We start from the raw sequence: 24,114 nt of genomic DNA, 5'->3' as shown, positions 1-24,114 counted from the left end.
ATATTTCATCCAGAAATACTGAATAATATGGTTGTTTCTTTTGATTTAAAACAACTAAACCTAACTGAATATTTCACTTTTTCGCTTCCTGTTTCTTTTGCCTGTTTGTCAATATAATCTAAAGGCGAAGGTGCCAACTTGCATTTACCTTCTGACGCACTTTTTTCTCTCTTTCGAAATTCCTAGGATTGCTCATTTGCATGTCAGAGGTATGTCTTTGGTCGCATATTTCAACCAATGAACCAAATTTCTGTTGCATCATTCATCGTCGAATATATCTGACTCACTGAGCGAAACCAAGAAAGGCGCGGCAGCGCACTCACCATTGATTCATAGAAACTCAAACAATTGTGAGAAGTATTCCAAAATCTCATAATTTCGGATTTTCAAGATTATGTTCTTCTCTTAGTAAAACAACGGCGTATTCCCTTCACATACTCGAAATCGGAAGCCTTCTTTGTCTTCAAGTCTGCCATGAATTTAGCAGGTTGTTCAGCTCAATCGGAAGCCAAGCTTCAACGAGTTAGTATGTCTCACGCTAGCCATCCCAGAAAACAGCTACCACGTTGTAGCGGGAACGGGGAATAATGACCTTCAGTCCTACTTTATTTACGGTCGCCTTACAATGACGTGTCGTGAGAAGACGAATAATTGTTGCCTCAAAGGTTCTTTGTAGGAATCGGCGTCACGTGTCTTTACCCGTTTCACTTTGATGAATCACAGTCTGGAGTGCATTTACCGAACAATAAGAAGTTAAAAATTGATTTTTCCATTTTCGTCACCGTGGCAGAGAAACTATTGGCTACCGGTAGGCTTTGTCGCAAGGCAGATTTGCAAGTGACACATTTGCCAGGCACCAGGCGCAGCCGCCTCTCGCTTAATCTATATAACCCCACCCCATCCACCTTATCCTCCTTTTTTTGCATCAACATCAATCAACAAACTCCACAACAATCCAAACAGTAACTAAACTCAACTACCACCATCATCATGAGCGCTTTTTGCGGTTGCTGGTATCTTCCAGCCCCACAAAAACAGAGCGAGTACTACCAATACATTCCAAGACAATACCTACCCCTCCACGAGAGCGAAGTCCACAGCACGATCCTCTCCACAACGTCCCGTACAGTACTCAAGCAAACCTTCAAGAATCCATCCACCACCGATGTGATCAAGAAGTGTACATATGCATTCCCTCTCTACGATGGTGTTTCCGTCGTCAGCTTCACATGCCGAGTTGGCAACAAGGTCCTACGGGGTCTCGTGAAGGAGAAAGCCAAGGCTCAAGAGATCTTCGACAAGGCAGTCGCCAAGGGCGAGACTGCTGGTCTTCTTCAGCAAGCACCTGAGGCTGCAGATATGTTCAGTACAAAGCTTGGAAATATCCCTGCTGGCGAGAGTGTCGTCGTCGAGATCACATACATTGGAGAGCTGAAGCATCACGAGACCGAGGGTATTCGCTTCACGATTCCAACAAAGATCGCCCCTCGATATGGACCTGGTCCAGACTATGGCAGACCTTCTGGCATCACCGCTCAGAGTCACGATGGCATCAAGATTGTCGTCGATGTCAATATGCCGGAAGGTTCGTTCATCAAGGGGGTTCAGTCGCCGTCGCATCCCATTGCAGTGTCGATGGGAACTGTCTCAACAGCCACCTCTGCGGATCCAACTATGAATAAGGCATCCGCCACCCTGTCTCTTGGCAGTGGCGCTCTTGAGAAGGACTTTGTCTTGATTGTCCAGTCCAAGGATGTCGGTATTCCCAAGGCCATTCTGGAGACTCACCCCACTATCCCGAATCACCGAGCTTTAATGGCAACCCTGGTCCCCAAATTCTCTCTCCCACCAGTACGACCCGAAATCGTCTTCGTCGCCGACCGTAGTGGTAGTATGGCACATAACATCCCCATGCTTCGCTCGGCGATGAATGTATTTCTCAAGTCAATGCCGTCCGGAGTCAAATTCAACATCTGTTCGTTCGGTAGCCGTCACTCTTTCCTCTGGGAAAAGAGTCAAACCTACACCAAGGACAACCTTCAATATGCTACATATCATGTCCAAACTTTCAACGCTGATATGGGAGGAACTGAGACTTACGGTGCGATCGAGGCTACAATTACTCGTCGTTGGTCTGACCTACCCCTCGAAATTATCCTTCTCACCGACGGTGACATCCAAAGCCAAAACTACTTGTTCGATTATGTTAACAAGCAAGTTGAGGAAAGCAAGGGAAATATTCGCATTTTCCCTCTCGGAATCGGAAGTGGTGTCTCGCACGCTCTGATTGAGGGTCTTGCTCGCGCAGGTAATGGCTTCGCCCAAGCTGTCCAGGATGGAGAGCGACTCGACACCTCAGTTGTTCGGATGTTGCGTGGCGCTCTCACTCCCCACATTACCGACTACACACTCGAGGTCAAGTATGGAAACGAGGATGATGATTTCGAGACAATCGAGAAAGTCACTGAGGGATTGAAAGTTCTGCTCTCGGATAGCGAGAAGGCCAAGTCTCCGACACCAAAGCCTCAAGCAACTATCTCACTCTTCGATGCTTCCGTTGATCCGGAGAAGGAGAGTATCAAGGATGCGAAGGATTTCAAGCAAAACCTCCCAGAACTTCCCACACCCAAGCTTTTGCAAGCGCCCCATAAGATCCCATCACTCTACGCATTCTCTCGAACTACAGTTTACCTCTTGATGTCTCCCGAGACCATACAACGCAATCCTACAGCCGTAGTCTTGCGAGGCACATGCGAACAGGGACCTCTTGCACTGGAGATCCCAATCGAGGTTCTAGCCACTCCTGGTGAGACAGTCCACCAACTGGCTGCCAAGAAGGCTGTGCAAGATCTCGAGGAAGGTCGTGGCTGGATCTATGATGCAAAGAATCAAGACGGTATTCTTGTCAAGGATGTCTATCCCAGTTCATTCGATGACCTGGTCGAGAGAGAAGCGGTTCGACTTGGAGAGAAGTTCCAGATTGCTGGAAAGTGGTGCTCATTTGTGGCAGTTGCTGCGAATGATAAGGAGATTGCGGACAAAGCCAAGGGAATTACCAAGGACGAGGAGATGGTCGATGATTTTGATATGATTGGTAAGTTACTATTTCCCACTCGAAGCTCATTTTCTCTTTCGCTTGAGCGTCGCAATATCCTCATGCCTTGTTCATAAGCTAACAGTTTACAAGATCAAGAGGACTATGATCTTCCTGTATACACCATAGAGGCCTCATCTCACGTCCAGAATACCCTGAATAGAAGCGTGATGCATAGAATGAGCCCAACGGTGACAACACGCTCTCGTATGCAAATTCCGTCGATGGGTGCTCGAAAATCGATGCCAGGGTCTCCGCCAGGCTCAAGCATGCCAGCCCCAAAAAGCTATTCGAGGTGGGGTGGTTCGCGAAGCAGCGCTTCCATCGACGGTAGCTTCTCCGCCGTGTCGCGATCCGCTGCTCCGCAAGCTCAAGCATTGGCTTCGATGCCGGCTTCCGAACCAAGATCCATAACGCAAAGCGCCAAGAAAATGTTCAGATCTGCGGCCCCTCCACCTCCCCAAGTCCAACCGATGCCTGTAGGAAGTGGCTGGGGTAGTGCTGCGCTTCCAGCGGCTCCAGCTCCTATGCCAACCGGGTTTGGATCCCCCAGTCCATCGAACTTCCCTGCCTCGCCAGGAAGTCCCTTTTATGGTAGAGGAGCTGCCGTACCGTCAGCATGGTCCGCGCCTACACCACAATTCACCGTACCGATTTCCATTGCTGACAAAGTCCTCGCTTTGATCGAGATGCAGGATTTCGAGGGGTTTTGGGCGGTGGATAGCGACAAGCATGCTTTCCAGATCATAGGAGTCAAGGAGACTAAGGCACCGGATGGAGTTGATGCCAACGTCTGGTTGACGGTCCTTGTTGTTAAGTTCCTGCAGGAGAAGTGTGCGGAGGAAGAAGGAACTTGGGAGATGGTTGTTGAGAAGGCTAACGCTTGGTTGGATGGATGTGGGGTTGGTGGGATTCAAGGTTTGGAGAAAAAGGCTGGGGAGTTGTTGGGATAATTTGGATGTTTTCTCCTATTAGGCGAGCATTCCCAAAGTGCCTGCCTCTCAATAATACCATGATTGACGCGAAAGACTTTTTCACCATTGAGTGGAGAGAAGAAATTAGGCGATTTTGCTTTCGTTGAATTTAGCATTAATGGCATTGTGAACGATGAATGGATGGATTCTCTGATAGCAGCCTGCCTGATCTTCCTTATTCTCTTAGCTAGTGGATTGAACCCTAGGATACAGATAGCGTGAATAAAATAGATTCACTTCTTGATGATTCTGACTGTCTCATCGTCTTGCTTGTGAGATACTTATGCATCCAAAGAAACAACAATGCCTCGCTTAACCTTTACAGAGTATCACAACTTGACCAACCCTCAAACTCAGCTGCCTTTTCGACCCTGGTTCGTTATCAATTATCTAGTAATATTCTTTTCACTGCAAGTTAATAAGTATCATCCATGGTTCAGGATAAGAAGTTTGTTACTCAACTCAGTAAGTCGATAGTGATCAGGGAAATCTTCTTACTGCAAAATGCGGGGTAAATTAATGGGGAAGAGGAAAATAACCAGCTCGTGGGGGTTCATCTCGCACAAACATTCAGGTACAACGGATCGGCGCGATGCGTTGGATTGAGTTGATGCTACTTCACATATACACAGGGATTGTAGATGAGAGATATTGGTAGGCGCTCCAATGAAGGTGAGTTGAGAATCAAAAGTGGGATATGCGGGGTAGTGGGGTATTGTATTTCTATATCAATCTACGACTGGCTGTTCTTGTTATCTGGAAACCTCAGAATGTGTTTTGATAAACGCAGACTTCTGATGGTATTTATGGGAGTTTGCTGATTGTTTGAACCGTGTGAGATTATGATGTGGTTCTCCACTGCTCAGAAGATCCTATGGACATGGATATCTGCTCCTGCCACTGTCCCAAACTCCTCCCCTCCTGATGCCGGATCAACACAGCTAAACTACTCCCCAAGTACTAAATTCGTTCCAATTTGCCAAACAAGTCCACTCTCTACCCAACCCGTATGCAACAGCTCCCTCAGCACCACCGAACGAGTGGCTTCTCTCATCAACTCCTTCACAACCGAAGAGAAAATAGCAAATCTCGTGTCTACCGCAGCCGGCTCCCCTCATCTCGGTCTCCCACCATACGAATGGTGGAACGAAGCCCTGCACGGCATCGGTTCCAGCCCCGGCGTACATTTCCCTGCCAACGACACCACTTTCAACCACGCAACCAGTTTCCCTTCTCCAATCCTCACAGCCGCCTCATTCGACAACACTCTCATACGAGATGTCGCTCGCATAATTGGAAGAGAAGCCCGCGCATTTGCAAATCATGGGTTTGCCGGGCTGGATTTCTGGACCCCGAATGTAAATCCGTTTCGTGAACCGCGGTGGGGGAGAGGGCAGGAGACGCCTGGGGAGGATGTCCTGCTTGTGCAGAATTATGTGCGGAGTTTTGTACCTGGTTTACAGGGTGATGATCTAGAGGATAAACAGGTCATTGCTACGTGTAAGCATTTCGCTGCGTATGATATTGAGACTGGTCGTCATGGGAATAGCTATTCTCCTGCGTCGCAAGATCTCGCGGATTACTTCTTGCCACCGTTCAAGACGTGTGTGAAGGACGTTGGGGCCGGAAGCGTGATGTGTGCGTATAATGGATTGGATGGCGTGCCGGCTTGTGCGAGTGAGTATTTGCTTGAGGACGTGCTGAGGAAGGGGTGGGGGTTTGATAGTGAGGATAATTTCGTGGTTGCGGATTGTGGTGCTGTGGATGATATCTTTAGGTATCATGAGTTTACGGATAGTGTTGTGGATGCGGCAGCTGTGGCGATTAATGCTGGGACGGATCTGGATTGTGGTGATTCTTATCTGAAACTTGGGGAGGCGTTGGAGAGGACTTCGACGACGGTGGAGGTGCTGGATCGAGCATTGAAGAGGCTGTATTCGGCGTTGTTCTCGGTGGGATATTTTGATGGAAGTCAGTACAGCGCTTTGTCTTTCGAAGATGTTGCAACGCCGGAAGCACAGAAACTTGCGTACAAGGCAGCGGTTGAAGGTATTACTCTTCTGAAGAATGATGGGACTCTTCCTCTGCAGAAGAAATACTCGAAAGTCGCCATGATTGGACCCTTCGCGAACGCCACGGAGCAGATGCAGGGCAACTACTTTGGCATAGCCAAACATGTCACCTCGCCTCTGGAAGCGTTCCGAAAACAATGGGATGTTGCATATGCACTTGGGACTCCCATCAACGGAACCAAAATATCTGGCTTTGCGGAAGCACTCTCAGCAGCACAGGATGCAGAGATAATTTTCTACTTAGGCGGAATCGACAACACCATTGAAGCAGAAGAGTTCGATCGCACATCGCTCACATGGCCTGGTAACCAACTAGATCTCATAACCGAACTTTCCAAGCTCGAAAAACCACTCATCGTCATCCAATTCGGCGGTGGACAAGTCGACGATAGTGCTCTTTTAGGAAACGAAAACGTCAATGCCTTGCTTTGGGCAGGCTATCCCGGACAAGAGGGTGGCACGGCGATACTGGATATTATCACAGGCGTAGCATCTCCTGCGGGACGGTTACCCATTACGCAATACTCCGCGAGCTACGCGGATGAAGTCAGTATCTTTGATATTCGGCTGCGACCGAATGTTAGTGACGGGTTTCCTGGGAGGACGTATAAATGGTATACTGGAGAGCCAGTTGTTCCGTTTGGGTTTGGGTTGCATTATACGGACTTTGAATTTGCCTGGGAGACGAAGCTTGAGAGGTCGTATGATATTTCAGAGATCGCTGTGGATGGCTATAGTGATACTACGCCGTTCGCGAACATGACTGCTGTTGTGAAGAACTCCGGAAGTAGAACATCAGATTATGTTGGACTTCTGTTCCTATCGAGCTCCAACGCTGGGCCAGCTCCTCGCCCCATAAAGTCCCTAGTGTCGTATGATCGCCTCCATGATATACCTATTGATGGCAAGAAAACTCTTCATTTGCCTCTTACTTTGGGATCTTTGGCCAGGGCAGATGAGAATGGTGATTTGACGATATTTCCTGGTGAGTATCTACTTACTTTGGATATCGACCAGAAGATCGAGTTTGGGTTCTCTTTGACAGGGGAAAAGGCTGTTGTTGATAAGCTGCCGCAACCGGGAGGGAAGTATAACTTTACTGTACCTGTACGCGCCCAACCACCTTCCACCTTTGCACATTTGTAGGAGCATATGAGGCAATGGGAGATATCTGTAAGATGGAACTTGTGCAGTTAGCCTTCATATTATTGTTTGACTCTCTGTACATTTGACGCTTCGTGTTTGATCATCTTGCATTTTGTTATTACAATATTCGCCAGCATAAACTCCACCCAAGCATTTCTCTGACTCCAAAGACGCCGCATAATTCCCAAGACAGCCTATTCCCTCCCAAGGCCTTCGTCTGTTGTCCAAACGCCTGAATATCAGTGCGCATACTGTGCAGCATACGACTCTTGATCCGACTCGGACACGTACTCGCTATCGTACTCTCCGACATGTGACGCATAGTCTCGAATATCAGGAAACACGTCCAGCACAAGAATTAACAATGTTATCCTGCAAGTATCTCCCCTCGCAATTCCACCAGCGCAGCCTGAACGCAGTAAGTGCATCTTGTGTCTTGGGCATTGACTCCGTGGATTCCATATCTCTCTTTACCGTCGCCACCATCGCCAACAACGTCTGCGTTTGAGGGTGGGTGTGACTGATGTCGTCCATGGCTGGGACGTATCTGCAGGTGCGTCAGATAGTCTAGTGCGAATGCATAATTAAAAACAACCACAACACTTTTGGAAATCTTGAGGCTTTGTTTCTCTCAAGCAGGGTCTGCAACAACTAGAGTTGAAAATTTTACAACTTTTGACAGCTTACTTCCATCATGCCATTCAAACTAGCTCATTTTATGCTGAAACCTTTGAACGATAAATTCTGTTCATAACGGTGACATTTTCAAGACAGGGGCACGTAAGAGGTGGTTTGGTTGCATTTCAAGGATGTCTGGTGGCATCGTCACGTGAACATTCAAGTTCACATCTTGTTCCATCGTAAGGATCCCACTCGGCGATATAGAACAAGTTTCAAGACTAGATTATTTGACTAGTTGCAATTCTATCCTTGAAACAAGGTTTGTGAAGCATATGTGATAAATGAGCCAAGGCGGCACAGCTCTTAACATCACATGACAATCAGCAACAAATCAACAAGATCCCGTCCCTGCTTTCTTTCTACTTCATTCCATCTCCAATATTCAACATCATCAACAAAAACCCCAGGCACTCTACATCATCTCACTACCTCTATCCAGCTTACAACCTAAGCTGGTCTGATCACCAAAAGGTCCCCAGGCATGTCTTACCTCAGGCTGGCATCCGCCCTCAAGACAGTCACTCAGAAAGCCTCACATCCCTCAGCCCTCATCTACAAGATACAACTCGCCCGCGTCAATCAACAGCAATTGAATGGAGGAGAGATTGGAGATGGGAAGACAGGGGTGGTTGAGCTAATGGCTCTCGAGGAAGTGAAGGCAGAGCAGCAAGCTGGAGATGAGTCATCTGGCGGGGGAGCTGATCCTGATTGGAGAGATGGCAAAGAATCGGCATCTGTTGATAAGCATGAGAGATGAAATCGAGGGAAGGGGGTGGTGGGGAGGGGGGACGAGGTTGAGTTCTAGTGAAGGATCGGCGCTAGGTGTTGGATATTCTCCACTCATGCCCAACATATACACAAGATAGGAATTTGCAAGCTAAAGACTGGCCTCTGCATATTTTATGTGTGTATAGATGGCTCCCCTCAACTTCGTTCTGCAAGGCAATTAATCATTCTTTGCTTTACCTCAAGATACACTTCCCGTGAACCAATCAGCAAACCAAGACAAGTATGATTCTGGGCCAATGATTTTATTCTAAATTCAAGTTCCATCATTGTAGAAGGCCACTAATCTTACTTCCACGCTCTCTCGTGGGGGCCCTGTGGACTTGGGGTTATGGACTGCAGCATGGAAAGCACCTTTCACCAAGTCAGCACCATTCATAGCGCTCTTAAATATGACAGATGTATTTAGCATATACTCACGAGGCTTCAGGTTCGAGCTAGCAGCGTTTCGAAAGACCAAAAGATCCGTGGGTTTTTGATCCTTCAAGTAGTACCATTTATGAGCTTTGTTGTGGTGCAAGATACACATCTCTTCCACACGATCCCGTCGTATCGCATCATTGAGTCGGATGTCATTATCTTGATCAATGGTCGTGTAGTCGCAGAGAGCAAGTGGTCAATCATCAGTCGGTTGTCTTATCAAACGCCAGACGCTATTATCAGTTAAGTCAGTCTGAAATTGGTACTGCCTGTCCGCCAAGTCGAGTTGAACCTCAGTTTTTCTTGATATTGGATACGTACTTCAGCATGTCAAAATCCCTGCCTTTGAAGAACCCTTTATTGCCAGGGAAACACCAGTCCAGAACTGTCAGCGACCCCGATGATGACCAGTCAACGTGTGCAACTGGTGATGGTTGTCCGTATGCGTTATGGTAAGCTCTGATCAGCTCTGGAAAGTCGGGATCTCTTTTTCTTGCCTGCCACAGATTTAGTCCATTACTACCAGAAGGCAACGAATGGCTGAAAACATACTGTGAAATCAAATGCTTCGATCCTGCTGTACTGCGGAAAAGCCTTGTGTAAAATGGCCTCGATCTCATACCAGTACCCAGGTGAAAGTGCACTTTTGTCGGTGTAAACTTTCTCCAGGTCAAGATGAGGTTCGCCCTGCAAGATGCAGAAGCCATGGACATCAAGCCTCCACTCGCCGGGGTCCTCTATCGCTTCTACAGAGATGGTTCGGATATCTGACTGGGTATTGGACCGAATAGCTCCTCTAACATGATCTACTGGAAAGTCCGTACTGAATGCCTTTTCGGTTTCCAGGTTCGGCGTCCGAGCAGGATACTGGATGGTAGTCTCCATATTCGAGGTTCAGTCGGAATGGCAAAATATCACAGATAATGGTGGGAATGTCAAAGTTGGAATACTGTGACTGCAGCCGTGATCGTACTTTCTTGCGTCCGAAGCTGCAAGTAAGCAGGCGGCTTAACTAATGGCTTTTGTCGTACTAACATCCAGACCATCTTTTGGCACCTATACCTACTTTAATAGCTCCCTGTTATCGTTGATAATCATTGGACGAGTACAATTTCGGGCCATGACAGCAAAAAGGTCCAGCCTGTGGCTCTTGAGGCTCGACATGAGTAGCTGCAGGCTTACAACCGTCACACTCGTGAAACATTATCTCTCCAGTTTGTGTTGCTTGTGTCATTCTGTTTCACGTAGATGCTGTCGAATCCAATGGATTGGTGGGTTGAGACACGATCCATACTGCCGTACTACCCAATGGCTCCACCGTGGTCTTTAGTGACGTTGCCAGCCGAGCGATAGTCAAGAATATCGACCAGTATTCGTGGCAGAGGGCCTGCAGATCTTCGCTGAAGAAGAATTGCTTTGTATGTGCTCACTTTGGCTGGTAACACGCACTTTACCCCCACACAAGAATGTCCGGTTGAAAACATCTATTAAATGGAGCTGATTGCCACACACATGAGAAAATATTCCCCCATACTTGACTCGTCCTATCAATCATATCATCTATCCACATAACACAAGACCACCTCATCCTTCCACAATGCCATCTGAAACTCATCAGCACGACGCGAAGCTCGATCAGCCATGGAAGAAATGGCATGAAGCTCTTAACCCAATGGGTATCGACGCTGTTCGTGACGGTACTCTTATCTTGAGCCGAAACAAGCGCGGTAGCGATAGTGGAAGCCATGGTACAACTGCCTTGAAGAAGAAACACGTGGATTTGAGTGCCCCAAAGGAAGTGCCATCGATGTAAGTAATTAATCAATAAGAAAGAGAGATACATCGCCATGGTCAAAAGCTATATGGTTTCACGTGTACTGATTGATCTTTGATTAGCTGAGGGATGTTTCGAAGACGACAAGGAAGCAGAACAAGATGTGTGGACATCGGGAGCGAATTTCGGTGTTACAAGGACGTTTGCTGCTCGCCTGATTCTGCAGGCCGGGACAACGAGTTCATGTTCCCGATAGCAATTTAAGAGTATTTCTGTACGTAATTTTAGCAGTCGTAAAACTGGGTACTACTTCGGAGAAAAGGCTGTTTCCCGCCTCTTCATTGCCACTCTGGCCATTCCTGCAGTTCCGGCGTGATTTAGAAAGAAAGTATTGGCCGCCGCTGCCAGCAGGACAGGAATAGTTACACACACCCTCCATCGCCAGGCAAGCACAAGAACTGAATTAGACACCACGGGTAAGTGGTGTAAGTAAAGATCCCGAAAAGTCACCAGCGACCGAGACAAAGTTTGTCTGTCGTGTCTCGTTCTCCCACTCGTGCAGGATTGCCGTGCGCCCCCACACCTCACGCCCTATCGGTGAACGAGATAATTCGATTACCCAGACCGTACCTTGAGTAAGCGGGGATACACTAAAGTGTTCATCCAGAGGCAGCTTGAAATGAGCAAAAAGAGGCGGCGCGCAAGTGACGAAGACCTAGCAATCTGCCGTGTTGCAAAGTTATGTTTGTTCCGCCTCATCGCAATGAGCTCGATGAAGTGGAGGTCGCGGTGATATTAATCTATAAACTTGAATATAACAATACCAATTCTATGCACTGTACAGTTGCGCTCGTTCCCGAGAACCTGTCTTGACAAGTGACTAACATCATGGCGAACTCCCTCACAAATGTAGATATTGAGCGGCAAGAAATGGACATGGATAGCCTCAGTCGGGCTGAGTCAACAACACAGCAGGGGGTTCTCGATAGTACTCCGCGCGCAGTGTCTGCTGTGATCCAGTTACGAACTAGAAACGATAACTCGGATGATCCGGTATGTGGCCAAGTGTGATGTTCTGGGATGGTTGATCATTATTTCCTGACATTGTTCTGTTTCACCAGCAGATAATTCTCCGTCACCGAGCACTTCATTGCCTCTTCGGACTGCCGACAGATCATATCTCGGAATGGAGTGGGCTGCTATGTTTCTTTGGTCACTTGGAGCTGCTCTTTGAACAGCTTCTTGAGCCATGCTTCAACCATATCTGGCCCATCATTGGCCGAAGCGTCCCGAAATCCTCTCTAGAAGGATGGCACTGGTGTTTTGCCGTGATCGACGCATACGGATTATGTACCACCCAAGACCCAAGTATTGAAAGCATTTACAGGCGACTTTGCCAGCCAGGGAGCATACAGACTGCTGGGAGACGATGTGAAACATCGCCGGAGGAGAAGGCGTACATCCTCCAAGCAATCTTTGCTGTCATTTGCTGGACTTCCGGAACACTGACGCCGCTTTTGGGGAATGAAGCGGCGCTGCACCTCTCTAAGATTACTGTTGCAGGCGCTTCCGATGGAACAGATACGCCCGTTACCCTCCTAGCTGAAAACTGCTCGCGCATCTATTCAACCAACGAACTCCGGAGACCTACGAGGAAGATGTTCTACTCGTTTCTCCTTCGGTCGGACATCAATGAAAGTCTCGCGTTCGCCAGGACTCGTGCACCCCTCCTTGAACGTATTCGCAATCCAGATTCCGGTGTCGGGGACATGTTGCATGTATCCAGTCTCAATTATGGCTCACTGCACGCAATCGGAGGCGTCAAGATCAAGTGGGTCGGCGTCTTGACAGCGCATCTTTATTTTGACCGGGTGAAGCGAGAACTGTCAGTGTACCAGTACCCGTCGTTTTGTGCAGCAAAAATACTTTCCAACCAGAAAATCGATGTTGTAGAAAGGTAAGAATTGCCTACGGCATCATTGAGTCCGAAGATAACTGACAATTCGGCAGTATCACACGAATAATGCTGCCTTCTGAGGACTCCTTTGGCTTATCGGAGGAACCAGACTCAGTGTATCGAGAAATATTGCTGTCCTATCGTGTTCTCTTTGGTCAGTCAGAGACTTCACGGAAATTGATGAGGAGAATGCTAGGCAGTTTCAAACTGAGCTCCGGCAGAGCGACTCCAGGCCATAAATCTCGCTGCTACCAAGGCGAGAAGGATGGGTTTCTTGAGACCTTGTGCAGTCTGGCTCTATATCCTGGCCGGCATCTATCGCAACTTGGGTTCAGGAGACAGCCAATTCCTTGTATTGAAGGGCGACTTTTCCCCATCTCGTCCCTCAGCGCGGGCAACGAGCTTATCGAGTCGGACACGTATTCAGCCAAGGATGATTTTCCCGTTTTCGGTTCCAGGCTGCTGACGCTACAAAGATACAATATGAGACGCCAGCCCAGCAAACTATCAGATGTTGGGAGGGACAAACGCAATTTAGTGCAGTGGTATACCTTCTGGGCGGTCGTAATTATCGGTGGATGTGGGCTTGTTTTAGCGGCGTTGCAGCTGCTAGTCGGCGTGGTCCAGGTTGTGTATGCAATTCGACCATGACATTTAGAAGATTTGGAAACCGTTTTTAAGCACGTATATGTATTTCTTAGTATTGGAATTTTCAAGCTACTGAGACAGCGGCAAAGGACAAGTGAGACAATCGAATGTGTTCGGATGGAGTCAGTACGGTAAAATCTCCTGGCCACCTGTGGAAACGAATATAGTCCGGCCTAAAGCACGCCGGGGTCTATCTCCAATACACTGGAATTAAATCGCTGTAGGAACTCTCGGTTCCATTTTCAACTAAGCCTGATTTCCTTTCCGCCAACCATGCTTCGGCTTTGCACCTCGTAGAAACTGCATCTGCAGCACTGTCGTCTCCATTTTGCTTCAACGCCTCGGAGAGTTTGAAGTAATTGCGACCATTCTCAACTGGCAAGCTACGATCATACAGCATTGTAACCTCCAAAGAGTCCTTGAGGTGTTTACTAAGGCACAAAGTCAGTGTCTCGTATTGAAAGTTGCAGTGAAGAGAGCTTAGGAAGGGTGACTGACATGGAAGCTCCGGTCTTGCCCAGGTCCAGACAGCATGCTCCAATATTGTACAGTATCCCCGCATTAAAAGGATGTTTTCGTGATTGGCCCCCTTCAAGCCATGCGTTCTGGGCTTCGATGAATCGAGCCTCAGCCGAGTCGTATTTGTGTTGAGTTCGATACAGAACTCCAAAACAGAAGTGAGCACTGCGTGTCAGTCTTTAGTGGCCAGTCATCTGTTTCACGTTCATTATTGGGGTCCTGGAGAAAGCCACTTACTATGCCAGAGTTCCAAAATTTAGAGGTCTCTCTTCCTTAACTTTGGATATCGCAGTTTCAAGTATCTTTTCCGCTTTTTCAAATTCACCGAGGCCGATCATGCATCGAGCTTCACTGACGGAGATTGACGGCACTATATCCTGGGCTTCGCCTTTGTTGGCGCAATGGGCATCCCACCACTTGTGAGACTCGCGAAAGGCACACAATGACTTGGCGAAGTCATTGGCACTGCTATAAATGATCCCGAGGTTGCAACTGGAATAAGCTAGGAGAATATGTTTCTTGGGCGATTCCCTGATTCTCATGTCTATCTCTTGCTGGCAGAATATCGCGGCCTTTTCTGGATCGCCCAGTTTTTCGAGAACTTGAGCGTGATGGGAGATTATGCTGCCTTCAATGTTGATTCTGTCACAGTCAGAAGCTAGCGTTGAGGCGGCATCGCGGTTGATTTCGCAAGTCTTTTCGCATTCTTCGAAGGAGAAGCTCTCATAAAGGAACCTAATGTCTGTCAGAAATTCAAAATCGAGATGACGCATGATCTCATCTTCCTGCTTAGTTCACCTGTAGGGATAGAAATGCCAAGACAACGTGCCTTTGATAGTCTTTCAGGATTTCACAGAATTTCACAGGGGCCATAAAGGAGGTTGATGCTCTCCGCTCTTCCTCGAAAATGTCCCTCAGTTGAAGCACATGCTGTAAATAACGATTGTAGCTTTCCCAAGTGTCATATAATTGCCCCTTGTCCGAGTCAGTCTCTGGGAGGACAGAGGATATGAGCTTGACTGTATTATTGAAAGCCTCTTGGCGCTGCGCAGGGCTCAAATAGTATCGGAACTGGGTTTGAATCAGGCGATGTACAGTAATGACTCCCGAACTTTTGTCCCGTTTGATAAGTGCCTTCGTAATGAGCTTGGTTAGGGCAGATGAAAAGCTAACTGCGTCAGCAATGTAATTTAAACTTTCTAGCGAAGACTACTCACCCGACAAACCTGTCTCTGAAAAATCCAAGCTCCTGTGGTAGTTCAAGGTCACTTTTTGGTTGAAGGATCTCAGGTTGGATCATATCAGGCATCAGAAACGCGAGAATTCCCAAAAGTGAGAAGCTATTCTTGTCTTTTTCTTCGAGTATTCGAAAGGCGAAGTGCCACAGCCTGGAGAATGGTTCGTTGACATGAGCCCGCTTCGGATCCTCTAAGTACATAGCTGTCCATTCTCTAATGGAATACTCTCCCTCGTGAATCATACCTGCCATCTGCGAAAGGGCCAAGGCATGTCCGCTGATCTTCTGCGAAAGAGTAAGAGCAGAGGCAGTTTCAGAAGCCAAATCCTGGCCCACCGCTCTTTTTAAAAGAAATAGCAAGTACTTTGCTCCCATTTCGGTGTCCCAGGGCTGAACCTCAAGTCCAAATGCTGCCGGGTTAAAGGCAAGCGAAAAATTTCGAGTGGTGATTATTGCCCTACCGTGATGCGAGCTTCTCGGCCAGTACGGTGCGAGCACATCTGAAGAGTCAACGTTATCGAAAATCACAAGCCAGTTACATTCTAAAGAAACATTAGCGTGCAAATTACCTGAAGCGAACTTGAACAGCATTCTTGGGAGATTTTACATACGGGTGGTCTGAAACCAGTCCTGCACCAGAACTCGATTCTCATCATGAGTATCCTCTTGTGCGTCGGGCAGTCTCAATCGCAGAGCAATTCTGGTAAAGTCCTGGCGCATTGATGCATCTGTTTCTCCATGAACCCATAATACTACGTTGTAGGCCTTCTCGGACCACTTTTTCTCGGCATAAGCAGATGCAACACTCGTCTTTCCCACTCCCAGGATGCCGTGCAAAGCAACCGACTGCAGGGACTGATCGACAGCATCAGGAGCCAGAAGTTCATCAAGCTTGACGAAAACATCAAGTCGATCAAAAACACGACTGATCATAATCTCCGGTAACATAAGGCAGTGCTCCTTGGCGTGCTCCTTGGCTGTCGACCCTCTTATGGACGCTGCATTCTCTGGATGGTGAATGGGGGCTTCAGTAACCAGTGTTTTCAGTCGTAAAAGGAACTCGTTAAGTTCCAACGTAGCCAATTCATATCGCTGTTGAATGAGTTGTTGAACAGACTTGTGCTCACCGTTTGCTTCTACTGTGAGTCAGTCGTTGGGCGCCAGATTTGTTACCTGCAGGTAAGGGGATGTCCACCTGGGCTGTGAATATACTTGATGGAGCTCGTGAAAAAGTCCACGAATTCGAGATATATGAAAAACAACACCTCGTTTATATCATTCTCACTGACCGCATTGTGGCTTCCTTGCACGCTTTTCAGATGCGTATTGACGGCACCGGCTTTGTAGACTAGAGACTGGATCATACGAGGGACTCCATCCAAGATCTTCAGGTTCTTAGACACAATCTACAATGAAGAGCCCAATGATTAGCAAGAGGGTGGCACTCAAATAAAGCTCACTTCCAACGAGCACTTACATCAAGTAAACACGCCAGGGAACCCCAAAAGAACGGCGTATCGACACACGGGCCCAGATTTGTCAGAATGAATTTCACAAACACATTCAAATGGCCCAGTGCCGGCCGTGTCATGGTGATAGGGGGGTGTGCGTTGTTCAAAACCCATTTTTCCAACGCTTCCCATGTCTTGAAGTCGTCAATTGTGTCCTGATCATCTTGATCAAGGGTGCGCCTGGATTTTTCGACCGTTGATTGCCAAGTGGATTTGAAAAACTGTTCACTATCGCCCCGAATCAGTTTATGGCAAACGGTATTGAAGCGCATGGAAGAGACCATACAGATCTTCTCTGTCCATTGCGAACACTGCCGTGCTTCGTGGAATGGCCTGAATGTGGGGCGGTCCATCAATACTGAGCAATCTGCAGTAGACCAAGGCCGACAGTCAGCCCAGGGAAGCCTTGGGGTAACTGGCTTTTCTTTTCGACCGGGAGTATCTTTCACAGCTTTAGCCTCCAGCAGATACGGAGGGCAGATAGGCGTCGGGTGATGAAGAGAACGAGGAGGAGGAGGTTGACCAGGACGAGCGCACAGCGGCGGAGGTGATACTACTGACCAAACATTGGCCGTGTGAAGTCTGAAGAGGAATAACAAGTACGAAGGTGTGGTACTACCCTCGGGTTAGGACTCACCAGCAAGGTGAAACAAAAGTCGAGAAGTGGGACGAGGGTAAGGAGTAGGAGGAAGATGATTCCGGTTGTGGAATTGGATTTGAACAAAAAAAGCAATAAAAAAGACCGTTATATGTAATTGAATCAGTTAAGCTTTAAGGTCTAACTTACCTAGGTAAGTTACGATTTTTTGATAAAGGCACCCGAGTATAACTGTCTAAATACCTAAGGTTAAAATCTAGGACTTTAAACTATCTTATATTACTATTTTACTACCGAATTTGCTAGTATTAAACATACGATTACCCAAGCTCTCTTGACTTATGCAAATATAGTATTTTATCAAGTTATATCCTAATAAAATATAGCAATTATAAGAATTCTTTATATATGCTACAAGAGAAATATAAAAACAATAAGCTACCTAATGTATATAATAGGATTATACATGTAGTAGACTGGTTATAATAACAAGGCTGACCTTGTGAAGCTGCAAGACTGCGCGTCGAGGATATTCGGGCAGGGAGTCATACGGCGAACCTAGGACTAGCATAGCTCGCTAGTCAGCTATATATCTCAGGCTCTCTTCCTTACTATGCTTCAGGTGCCTTATGATCCTCTTTCTTTTTATCTTTCTAACTTGAATTATATCTACTAATAAACATTTGCTATGCCGTTATAATACACTGAATTTAGTAGAGATTACTTCAGTCAAATAGAGATTAACCAGTGGTGTTGTGGCGGGCCACGACCCGAATACTTATATCCCCTTAAGTGCGGCTCAGAACACAGCCTGGAGAGCGCTGTAGTCGAGCGTGAATCTCGTCCCTAGCTTAGCGAGCGTACAGCTCCGTTAGGGCCCGAGCTTTGCTAAGTACAGTGCTCTTCCGTAGTGATCATCGCTTTAGCGACTCGCTTCAGGGGCACAGCCTGGACAGCTGTGTTTGCCGCACTTAAGGGGATACCAAGAGAGGTAGTAATTTAAGGCACAAGGAGTACTTTAATATAAAGAAGCGGATTAAGTAAATCTCTAGATATTTTATATTTAAAGTACAGGATTTGTTAAATAAAAGGCAGAGAAGAGAATAGATTAGATAGAATCTCTCTGAAAAGGATAGTTATTATAATAATCTTAAGTAGTGTTATGGATGATAATATTCTAAAGGAGTAATAGTTTAGGATCTTCAAGTACTATCGCCTAGCTGCACCGGTAACGTGACTTCCCTCCACCCCGCCAAGTACCAAAATCAGGTGGCCCTGCCATAGTATAAGTAAGGATTAGTTTATTTAAAAGCCCTCGCTTGATAACTAACATTTTTCCTTCTCTCTTCAATTAGAAAAGGTTGGAGTGTTAACTTACACCAAGTAGGGGATTGCAGGGATCAGAAGTATAAATTCCATAAAATTGGAAAGAAGTGGCTAATATATATCAAAACAACGTTTCTGCGGTACAAATGTCTAAGTAGCTTAACAGTAGTTTTCCTTGCAGATATCCTCCTTTAGGTTAGTTCTGTAAACAGGTCTGCCGGGTGACAACAGCATCGAGATTACAGTTTGCTGATCTTACAAACCCTTCTAAATTCCGAACAAGAATTCATTCACAAATTACACATGTATCGATTTTTGATGTTTCTTAGTTCCGAAGCCGGAGGTATGCAGTGCCGCGCGTTGCATATCACCTGCTGATCTGCTGAATGCCTCACAACCGCCATGTGTAACAGGTGCAGTATCCTGTGTGCGACGTTGTACGGCGTGGCCACCGATGCCATACTTGCCTGCTTGATTTACCTCCCCTTATCTCTCTCCGTCGCATCTCCAGATCTTCACACTACTCCTCGTCACGAGCATAGGTCATCGGTCAGGTCAAAGACGGACGAAAGAGATCCGGCGGCGCAATAATCAACCACCAAGATGTCTAGATTCCGTGTTTCCAAAGAAGATGAGGTTACACATAAGCTCGAGGCCAACAACGTGTTCGAAGGCCTTGTTGATGATGGGAGCAAAGACTGGCTCCGCTATCGTAAATACGCTCACTTTCTATCAAGAGCGTGCTGGCACGGTGGTAGAATCATACTTCGTCAGACGTCGCCGGAGTCAGAGGGAATCTACGACTTCATCCTTGAACTGTACAAGGCCTGCGATGGGGATTGGAATAAGTTCGTGGAGAGCGGCGTGGCTAGGGAACATCTCGATACTTGGCTAGAATTTGCTGGCATGTTTCTCTCCAGCCTAGGTAACCACTTTGTCAGTACCGGAAATCGTTTGATGGCATCCCCGCCCACGTCTGTCTTCAATTTGGTCCACTAATAATCTGTAGGGCAATGGAGATCAGAAGATCGTTCCTACGGTTCCTAGAGATTCACTCAAGAAAATGGCAGCGTTGTCACCTGGAGCAGCCGCAAAGCTCGAACTAGTCCTCGACGGGAGTTGGCAATGCGACCGAGTAGTCTCGGATATGCGAGTGAAACGAGCCAGTCTTGCTACTATCCCGGCAAGGAGACGATCGGCCGAGAGGAGATAGAAGCTGTTACCAAACTCATGGAAACTTTGAACATCGATCCAGAGAATACTCGGCTTACTAAAGTAGTTCGTTCTTGCGCACCTGGAAGCGAGGAGTCCCTTGTATTCGAAATCCTACAGGCATCAGCAGAAGAAGATCCCGAACCCTCTTTTCTCGCTGATATCGAGGTCGGCAGCAAGCATTTAGGGAAAGTGTTTCTGCGCCGTGGCGACCATTCTGTGGAAATGACCAAGATCTGCGCAGATCTCGCTGAGGCTAGCAAATACGCTGCCAATGACACCCAGAAGCTCGCACTCTCGCAATTGATTGAAACATTCCGGACAGGAAACTATCAGGCGTTTCAGGCAGCTCAGCAGACATGGGTGCAGGATAGAGCGCCTCCAGTAGAACACTGCATGGGCTTCCTTTTCGGCTACCGAGACCCTTACGGAATGAGAGCGGAGTGGCAAGGTTCGGCCGGTATTGCTGACACCAGTGAGGCAAAGAAAATGAGCTTGCTCGTTGAAAAGTCTACAGAAATTACTCGTACTCTCCCCTGGGCCGTCCCAGGCGATAACAATGGCAAAGGCCCGTTCGAACCAAGTGAACTAGATGTTCCCGACTTTGCCGTCATTCATGGTCAGTACTTTCTCAGGCACAAAATCCACGCCACGCCATTCTAACCCTATTGCAGCGCTCGCGTCCGTTTCAAGCACTGTTTGGGAAGCTACAAACATCACTCTGGTAAGTTCTTACTTCTAGGTTGTTTCTGTCTTGAGATGGCTTTCGTGGAGGTGGAAAGTATAGCTGATTTTGTCGTAGGATGACAAAGACGGGAAGAGACATGGCGTTAAAAACATGGTGTACGGCAATCGTATGAATCTCAACAGTAGGCCAGGCCGTCCGTGCTATTACGTTCAAGTCTCTGAGTCGAAGGCTTTCATGAATGCGGTTCACATATGCCGCCTCATCTCAACAGCCACGCACGAGCTCATCGGCCACGGAACCGGGAAGCTTTTGGCCGAGATAGAGTCTGATAGGTACAACTTCGACCATACGAGCCCTCCAATTAGTCCCATCACAGGTATGCCTGTGAACACTTGGTACAAGCCTGGAGAGTCTTGGATCAGTGTTTTTGGGAAGCTAGCTCCAACGGTGGAAGAGTGCAGAGCATTTCTCATTGCGGACTATTTGACAGACAACAAGAGTATCCTAGCGTTATTTGGGTATAATGAGCTCAGTTCTCCATCCGCAGACGACAGTAGGTACAAGAAGCTCTAGGGTTATTTTCTACTGCTGACACGGATCAGTAATTTATTACACCTATCTTGAGATTGGAGTTGAAGGTCTTCGATCACTATCCAGCTTCAACGCCAAGGATAAAACCTGGGGAGGGGACCATGATCGGGTGAGTGCCGAACTGTCCACCCGAATCTATAGAGAAATACGGGAAACTGTTCTAGCTGCTAATATCAGTTCTGAGAATAGGCAAAATTCGCAGTCCTCAAACACCTTCTTCGTGATAGCGGTGGCTTCATGGCAATCGAACATGACCCTGTTGCCAAAACACTCTTTGTGAAAGTTGACCGCTCCAAGATCCTGTCTCACGGTAAACCTTCCATTGGTCGGATGCTGTGCAAGATTCATGTTTGGCGCTCGACTGCAGATATCGAGGCTTGCCGACCGTATTACGAGGATCTCAGCGCTGTCGATGGCGAGTTCGAGAAATGGAGGCAAGTCGTCGCAGCCAATTATGAACCGAAGTGGAAGTTCGTGCAACCCAACACGTTCATCAACCCTGATGGATCGGTGGAGATCAGAGAATACGAGGCGAGCAATGCGGGGATCATCAAGTCTTTTTTTGAGCGTGGTATTTGAATCTGTGGTCAATTATGACATGTACAGTGAAAGAATGTTAAGTTTGCAAATGCAAATCGATTTCCCGGATACTTCCAAACCTGCTATTTCCTGCTAAATGGGGTCAGCAGCTATGAGCTGACATAAGATGACGATTTAAAGCAAGGGAAAAGAGGGCAGAGGAATGAGCGCCGAAGACCTCCTTGCTGCGTAAGAAAGGACCGGAGATATCTTGGACGTTTTTGGGACATTTAACGAATCACTTCTAATCAGAAACCTAAGTCATTGCCATTTTTATGGTGGACCGGAGTTGGAGTTTTTCCACTCTCGGTTCTGCTGATAGCTTGGCTGCATATCCTGCATCATACTGGTATTCATTCAATCTGCTAACCACTATCTAATACTAATTCCCCGAATACCCGCTGTTTCATTAATTAGATATAAGCTGCAGTGTTGCAAACCGGAGAACTGTTCACCTCAAACATGGTTTAAAAGTCCCACGTACGTCCGAAGCGAAGATGCTGTTTACATTAGACGTGCTGACTCAGCAGTCGGTGGAGCGCTAAATCAGCGAATGTCTGAACCCCTGAAATTACCCCGCCATCCCCAGCTTCAAGCTTTAAGCTTCAACAACATCAAAACTACCAAGCATCCTCCTTGTCACTACCTCGAAATCCCCAAAATGCCACCAAATCACGGTCTCACACATCTCAAAGAATACGATATAAAAGACAGCAACGTTGAACTAATCGGCACCGACATTGACCACCACGTAAAGTACAGCTCCGCCCTCACCGAGCCTGCCTGGAACGATGGCTGTGTAGGCCGCCTTGCAGGCCTCTACATATGGCGAATCGAAGACTTCGAAGTCATTCCCTGGCCTGAGAACAAGACGGGACAGTTCCACGAAGGAGACAGCTATATTGTGCTGCATTCATATAAAGTTGGGGAGAAGGAGGGGCAGGAGAAGCTGGTCCATGAGATATTCTTCTGGCTGGGACGGAAGACTTCGCAGGATGAGGCGGGCACGGCGGCATATAAGACGGTGGAATTGGATGAGTTCCTGAAGGGGACGGCGACACAGCATAGAGAGGTGCAGATGCAGCCTTCAGAGGAGTTCATGGCGCTTTTCCCGAAGCTGAAGATATTATCTGGAGGAGTGGCTTCGGGATTTACACATGTAGAAGAGGAGCAGCCGAAGGAAGTAACAACATTGTTACGGGTCTTCAAACATCCCTCTGGCAGGGCTGACTCGGTGATTGTGGTGGAGGTGGAGCCTACATGGAAGAGTTTGGATGACGATGATGTTTTTGTTCTGGATAAGGGAGACAAGATCTGGGTTTGGCAAGGCAAGAAGTGTAGCCCTATGGAGAAAGCTAAGGGTGCACAAGTCGTTCATGACATGACGCTGGCGAAACATGTCGATGTGGAGGTCCTCTCGCAGACCGACTCTAGATCTGGAATCTTCGTCAAACTGCTTGGAGGAGAAGGTGTGTCGCAACACGAGTTTAGCGCTCCCCGACCTGTATCTACGTCAGCAAAGGACTCCAATAGCAGGCACAAGAAGTTATTCCGTCTCAGTGATGCATCTGGACAGCTGTCGTTTGATCTTGTCAAGGACGGACAGCCTTTGCAAAGAGACGATTTGGATGGCAATGATGTCTTTTTGTTGGATATTGGGACTGCTATCTGGGTCTGGCGTGGGCTTGGGGCAAGCAGAGGTGAGAAAGCGTCCTGGTTGAACGTGGCACAATCATATATTCGGCAACTTCAAGAGATATCTGGGACTTCAGATGCGAATGCTACTCCACTGGGGTCTGTGGTTGAGGGGAACGAAAGTCCATCATTCTTAAGGGCGATCGAAGTTTGAAAACAGTGTTCCTGCAATAAGTCAACTTGAACATCTTTCCGAGTGTATAATTTCTTGTCTAAGCCCTTAGTTGGCAGCAGACTTTATCAAGTCTGCTTCGGTTTGCGAACATTGATCATCAAGAACACCCCAGATCCTTATGCTACTGAGATCGGATTTTCTATACGAATAGGAGTGCGTGTAAGAAGAGGATTTTGCCAGAGTGCCTTGCTCCTAAGGGTTGTGCTCCAAAATCTACGGAGGTAAGACTGTTTACGATGCGCTTGCGGCTGCGGCTGCGTCCTGAATAAAATGGCGAGTCACGTGCCGATAACCAATATCGACACGGTCCTTTGAGCGCGTCCCCCAACTCCTCCTCATCGAAGCACCCAACTCCAACATCTCCAACATAGTGCTGCAGGTAGAGGGATGCTGCGCGTCACATCATCCTCGCCTTGCGCCATATCTCTCTC

At 47.5% G+C, this 24,114-nt stretch overlaps 9 protein-coding genes across 9 annotated transcripts; 7 read left to right on the top strand and 2 right to left on the bottom strand.

Annotated features, from left to right (window-relative positions):
• Positions 1 to 782: 782 nt before the first annotated feature.
• On the top strand, positions 783 to 4,729 carry ONS95_006363 (uncharacterized protein). Its single transcript, XM_058499823.1, has 2 exons — positions 783 to 3,094; positions 3,188 to 4,729. The coding sequence occupies exons 1-2, from the start codon at positions 991 to 993 to the stop codon at positions 4,045 to 4,047; spliced, it is 2,964 nt and encodes a 987-aa protein (XP_058350867.1). The 5' UTR covers positions 783 to 990; the 3' UTR covers positions 4,048 to 4,729.
• Positions 4,730 to 4,910: 181 nt separating this feature from the next.
• On the top strand, positions 4,911 to 7,286 carry ONS95_006362 (uncharacterized protein; the record flags this gene model as incomplete). The annotated part of the gene is made up of 1 exon (XM_058499822.1): positions 4,911 to 7,286. The coding sequence occupies one exon, from the start codon at positions 4,911 to 4,913 to the stop codon at positions 7,284 to 7,286; it is 2,376 nt and encodes a 791-aa protein (XP_058350866.1).
• Positions 7,287 to 8,192: 906 nt separating this feature from the next.
• Positions 8,193 to 10,058, bottom strand: ONS95_006361 (uncharacterized protein; the record flags this gene model as incomplete). The annotated part of the gene is made up of 3 exons (XM_058499821.1): positions 8,193 to 9,406; positions 9,495 to 9,670; positions 9,726 to 10,058. The coding sequence occupies 3 exons, from the start codon at positions 10,056 to 10,058 to the stop codon at positions 9,370 to 9,372; spliced, it is 546 nt and encodes a 181-aa protein (XP_058350865.1). The 3' UTR covers positions 8,193 to 9,369.
• A 712-nt stretch (positions 10,059 to 10,770) lies between these two features.
• ONS95_006360 (uncharacterized protein) lies at positions 10,771 to 11,073 on the top strand (the record flags this gene model as incomplete). The annotated part of the gene is made up of 2 exons (XM_058499820.1): positions 10,771 to 10,982; positions 11,070 to 11,073. The coding sequence occupies 2 exons, from the start codon at positions 10,771 to 10,773 to the stop codon at positions 11,071 to 11,073; spliced, it is 216 nt and encodes a 71-aa protein (XP_058350864.1).
• A 762-nt stretch (positions 11,074 to 11,835) lies between these two features.
• On the top strand, positions 11,836 to 13,555 carry ONS95_006359 (uncharacterized protein; the record flags this gene model as incomplete). The annotated part of the gene is made up of 3 exons (XM_058499819.1): positions 11,836 to 12,000; positions 12,072 to 12,904; positions 12,958 to 13,555. 3 exons carry the CDS (start codon positions 11,836 to 11,838, stop codon positions 13,553 to 13,555), a joined length of 1,596 nt encoding a protein of 531 aa, XP_058350863.1.
• On the bottom strand, positions 12,956 to 17,580 carry ONS95_006358 (uncharacterized protein). Its single transcript, XM_058499818.1, has 9 exons — positions 17,106 to 17,580; positions 16,786 to 17,047; positions 16,504 to 16,714; positions 15,920 to 16,444; positions 15,289 to 15,850; positions 14,901 to 15,239; positions 14,309 to 14,806; positions 14,051 to 14,236; positions 12,956 to 13,983 (listed from the first exon to the last, which is right to left on the bottom strand). Exons 1-9 carry the CDS (start codon positions 17,120 to 17,122, stop codon positions 13,743 to 13,745), a joined length of 2,841 nt encoding a protein of 946 aa, XP_058350862.1. The 5' UTR covers positions 17,123 to 17,580; the 3' UTR covers positions 12,956 to 13,742.
• Positions 17,581 to 19,346: 1,766 nt separating this feature from the next.
• Positions 19,347 to 19,742, top strand: DPP3_2 (bifunctional diacylglycerol diphosphate phosphatase/phosphatidate phosphatase; the record flags this gene model as incomplete). Its single annotated transcript, XM_058499817.1, has 1 exon — positions 19,347 to 19,742. One exon carries the CDS (start codon positions 19,347 to 19,349, stop codon positions 19,740 to 19,742), a length of 396 nt encoding a protein of 131 aa, XP_058350861.1.
• A 126-nt stretch (positions 19,743 to 19,868) lies between these two features.
• On the top strand, positions 19,869 to 21,813 carry DPP3_1 (bifunctional diacylglycerol diphosphate phosphatase/phosphatidate phosphatase; the record flags this gene model as incomplete). The annotated part of the gene is made up of 5 exons (XM_058499816.1): positions 19,869 to 20,574; positions 20,630 to 20,679; positions 20,758 to 21,196; positions 21,246 to 21,343; positions 21,424 to 21,813. 5 exons carry the CDS (start codon positions 19,869 to 19,871, stop codon positions 21,811 to 21,813), a joined length of 1,683 nt encoding a protein of 560 aa, XP_058350860.1.
• Positions 21,814 to 22,474: 661 nt separating this feature from the next.
• On the top strand, positions 22,475 to 23,662 carry ONS95_006355 (uncharacterized protein; the record flags this gene model as incomplete). Its single annotated transcript, XM_058499815.1, has 1 exon — positions 22,475 to 23,662. One exon carries the CDS (start codon positions 22,475 to 22,477, stop codon positions 23,660 to 23,662), a length of 1,188 nt encoding a protein of 395 aa, XP_058350859.1.
• Between the last annotated feature and the right edge of the window lie 452 nt (positions 23,663 to 24,114).

The sequence above is a fragment of the Cadophora gregata genome (assembly GCF_030347475.1).
Source record: "Cadophora gregata isolate MNR1 chromosome Unknown scaffold_17, whole genome shotgun sequence".
In the NCBI taxonomy this organism is placed as follows: Eukaryota; Fungi; Ascomycota; class Leotiomycetes; order Helotiales; family Ploettnerulaceae; genus Cadophora; species Cadophora gregata.
This window is presented reverse-complemented; position numbering and strand designations above follow the sequence as displayed.

Excerpts from the sequence above, each read along its gene's own strand:
- ONS95_006363 (XM_058499823.1), top strand. The coding sequence starts at position 991 with ATGAGCGCTTTTTGCGGTTGCTGGTATCTTCCAGCCCCACAAAAACAG. Across the intron at positions 3,095-3,187 it reads CGATGATTTTGATATGATTG|ATCAAGAGGACTATGATCTT; the intron begins GTAAGTTACTAT and ends ACAGTTTACAAG.
- ONS95_006358 (XM_058499818.1), bottom strand. Across the intron at positions 16,715-16,785 it reads CCCTGGCGTGTTTACTTGAT|ATTGTGTCTAAGAACCTGAA; the intron begins GTAAGTGCTCGT and ends TCTTCATTGTAG. Across the intron at positions 14,807-14,900 it reads ATCCTGAAAGACTATCAAAG|GTTCCTTTATGAGAGCTTCT; the intron begins GCACGTTGTCTT and ends GACAGACATTAG.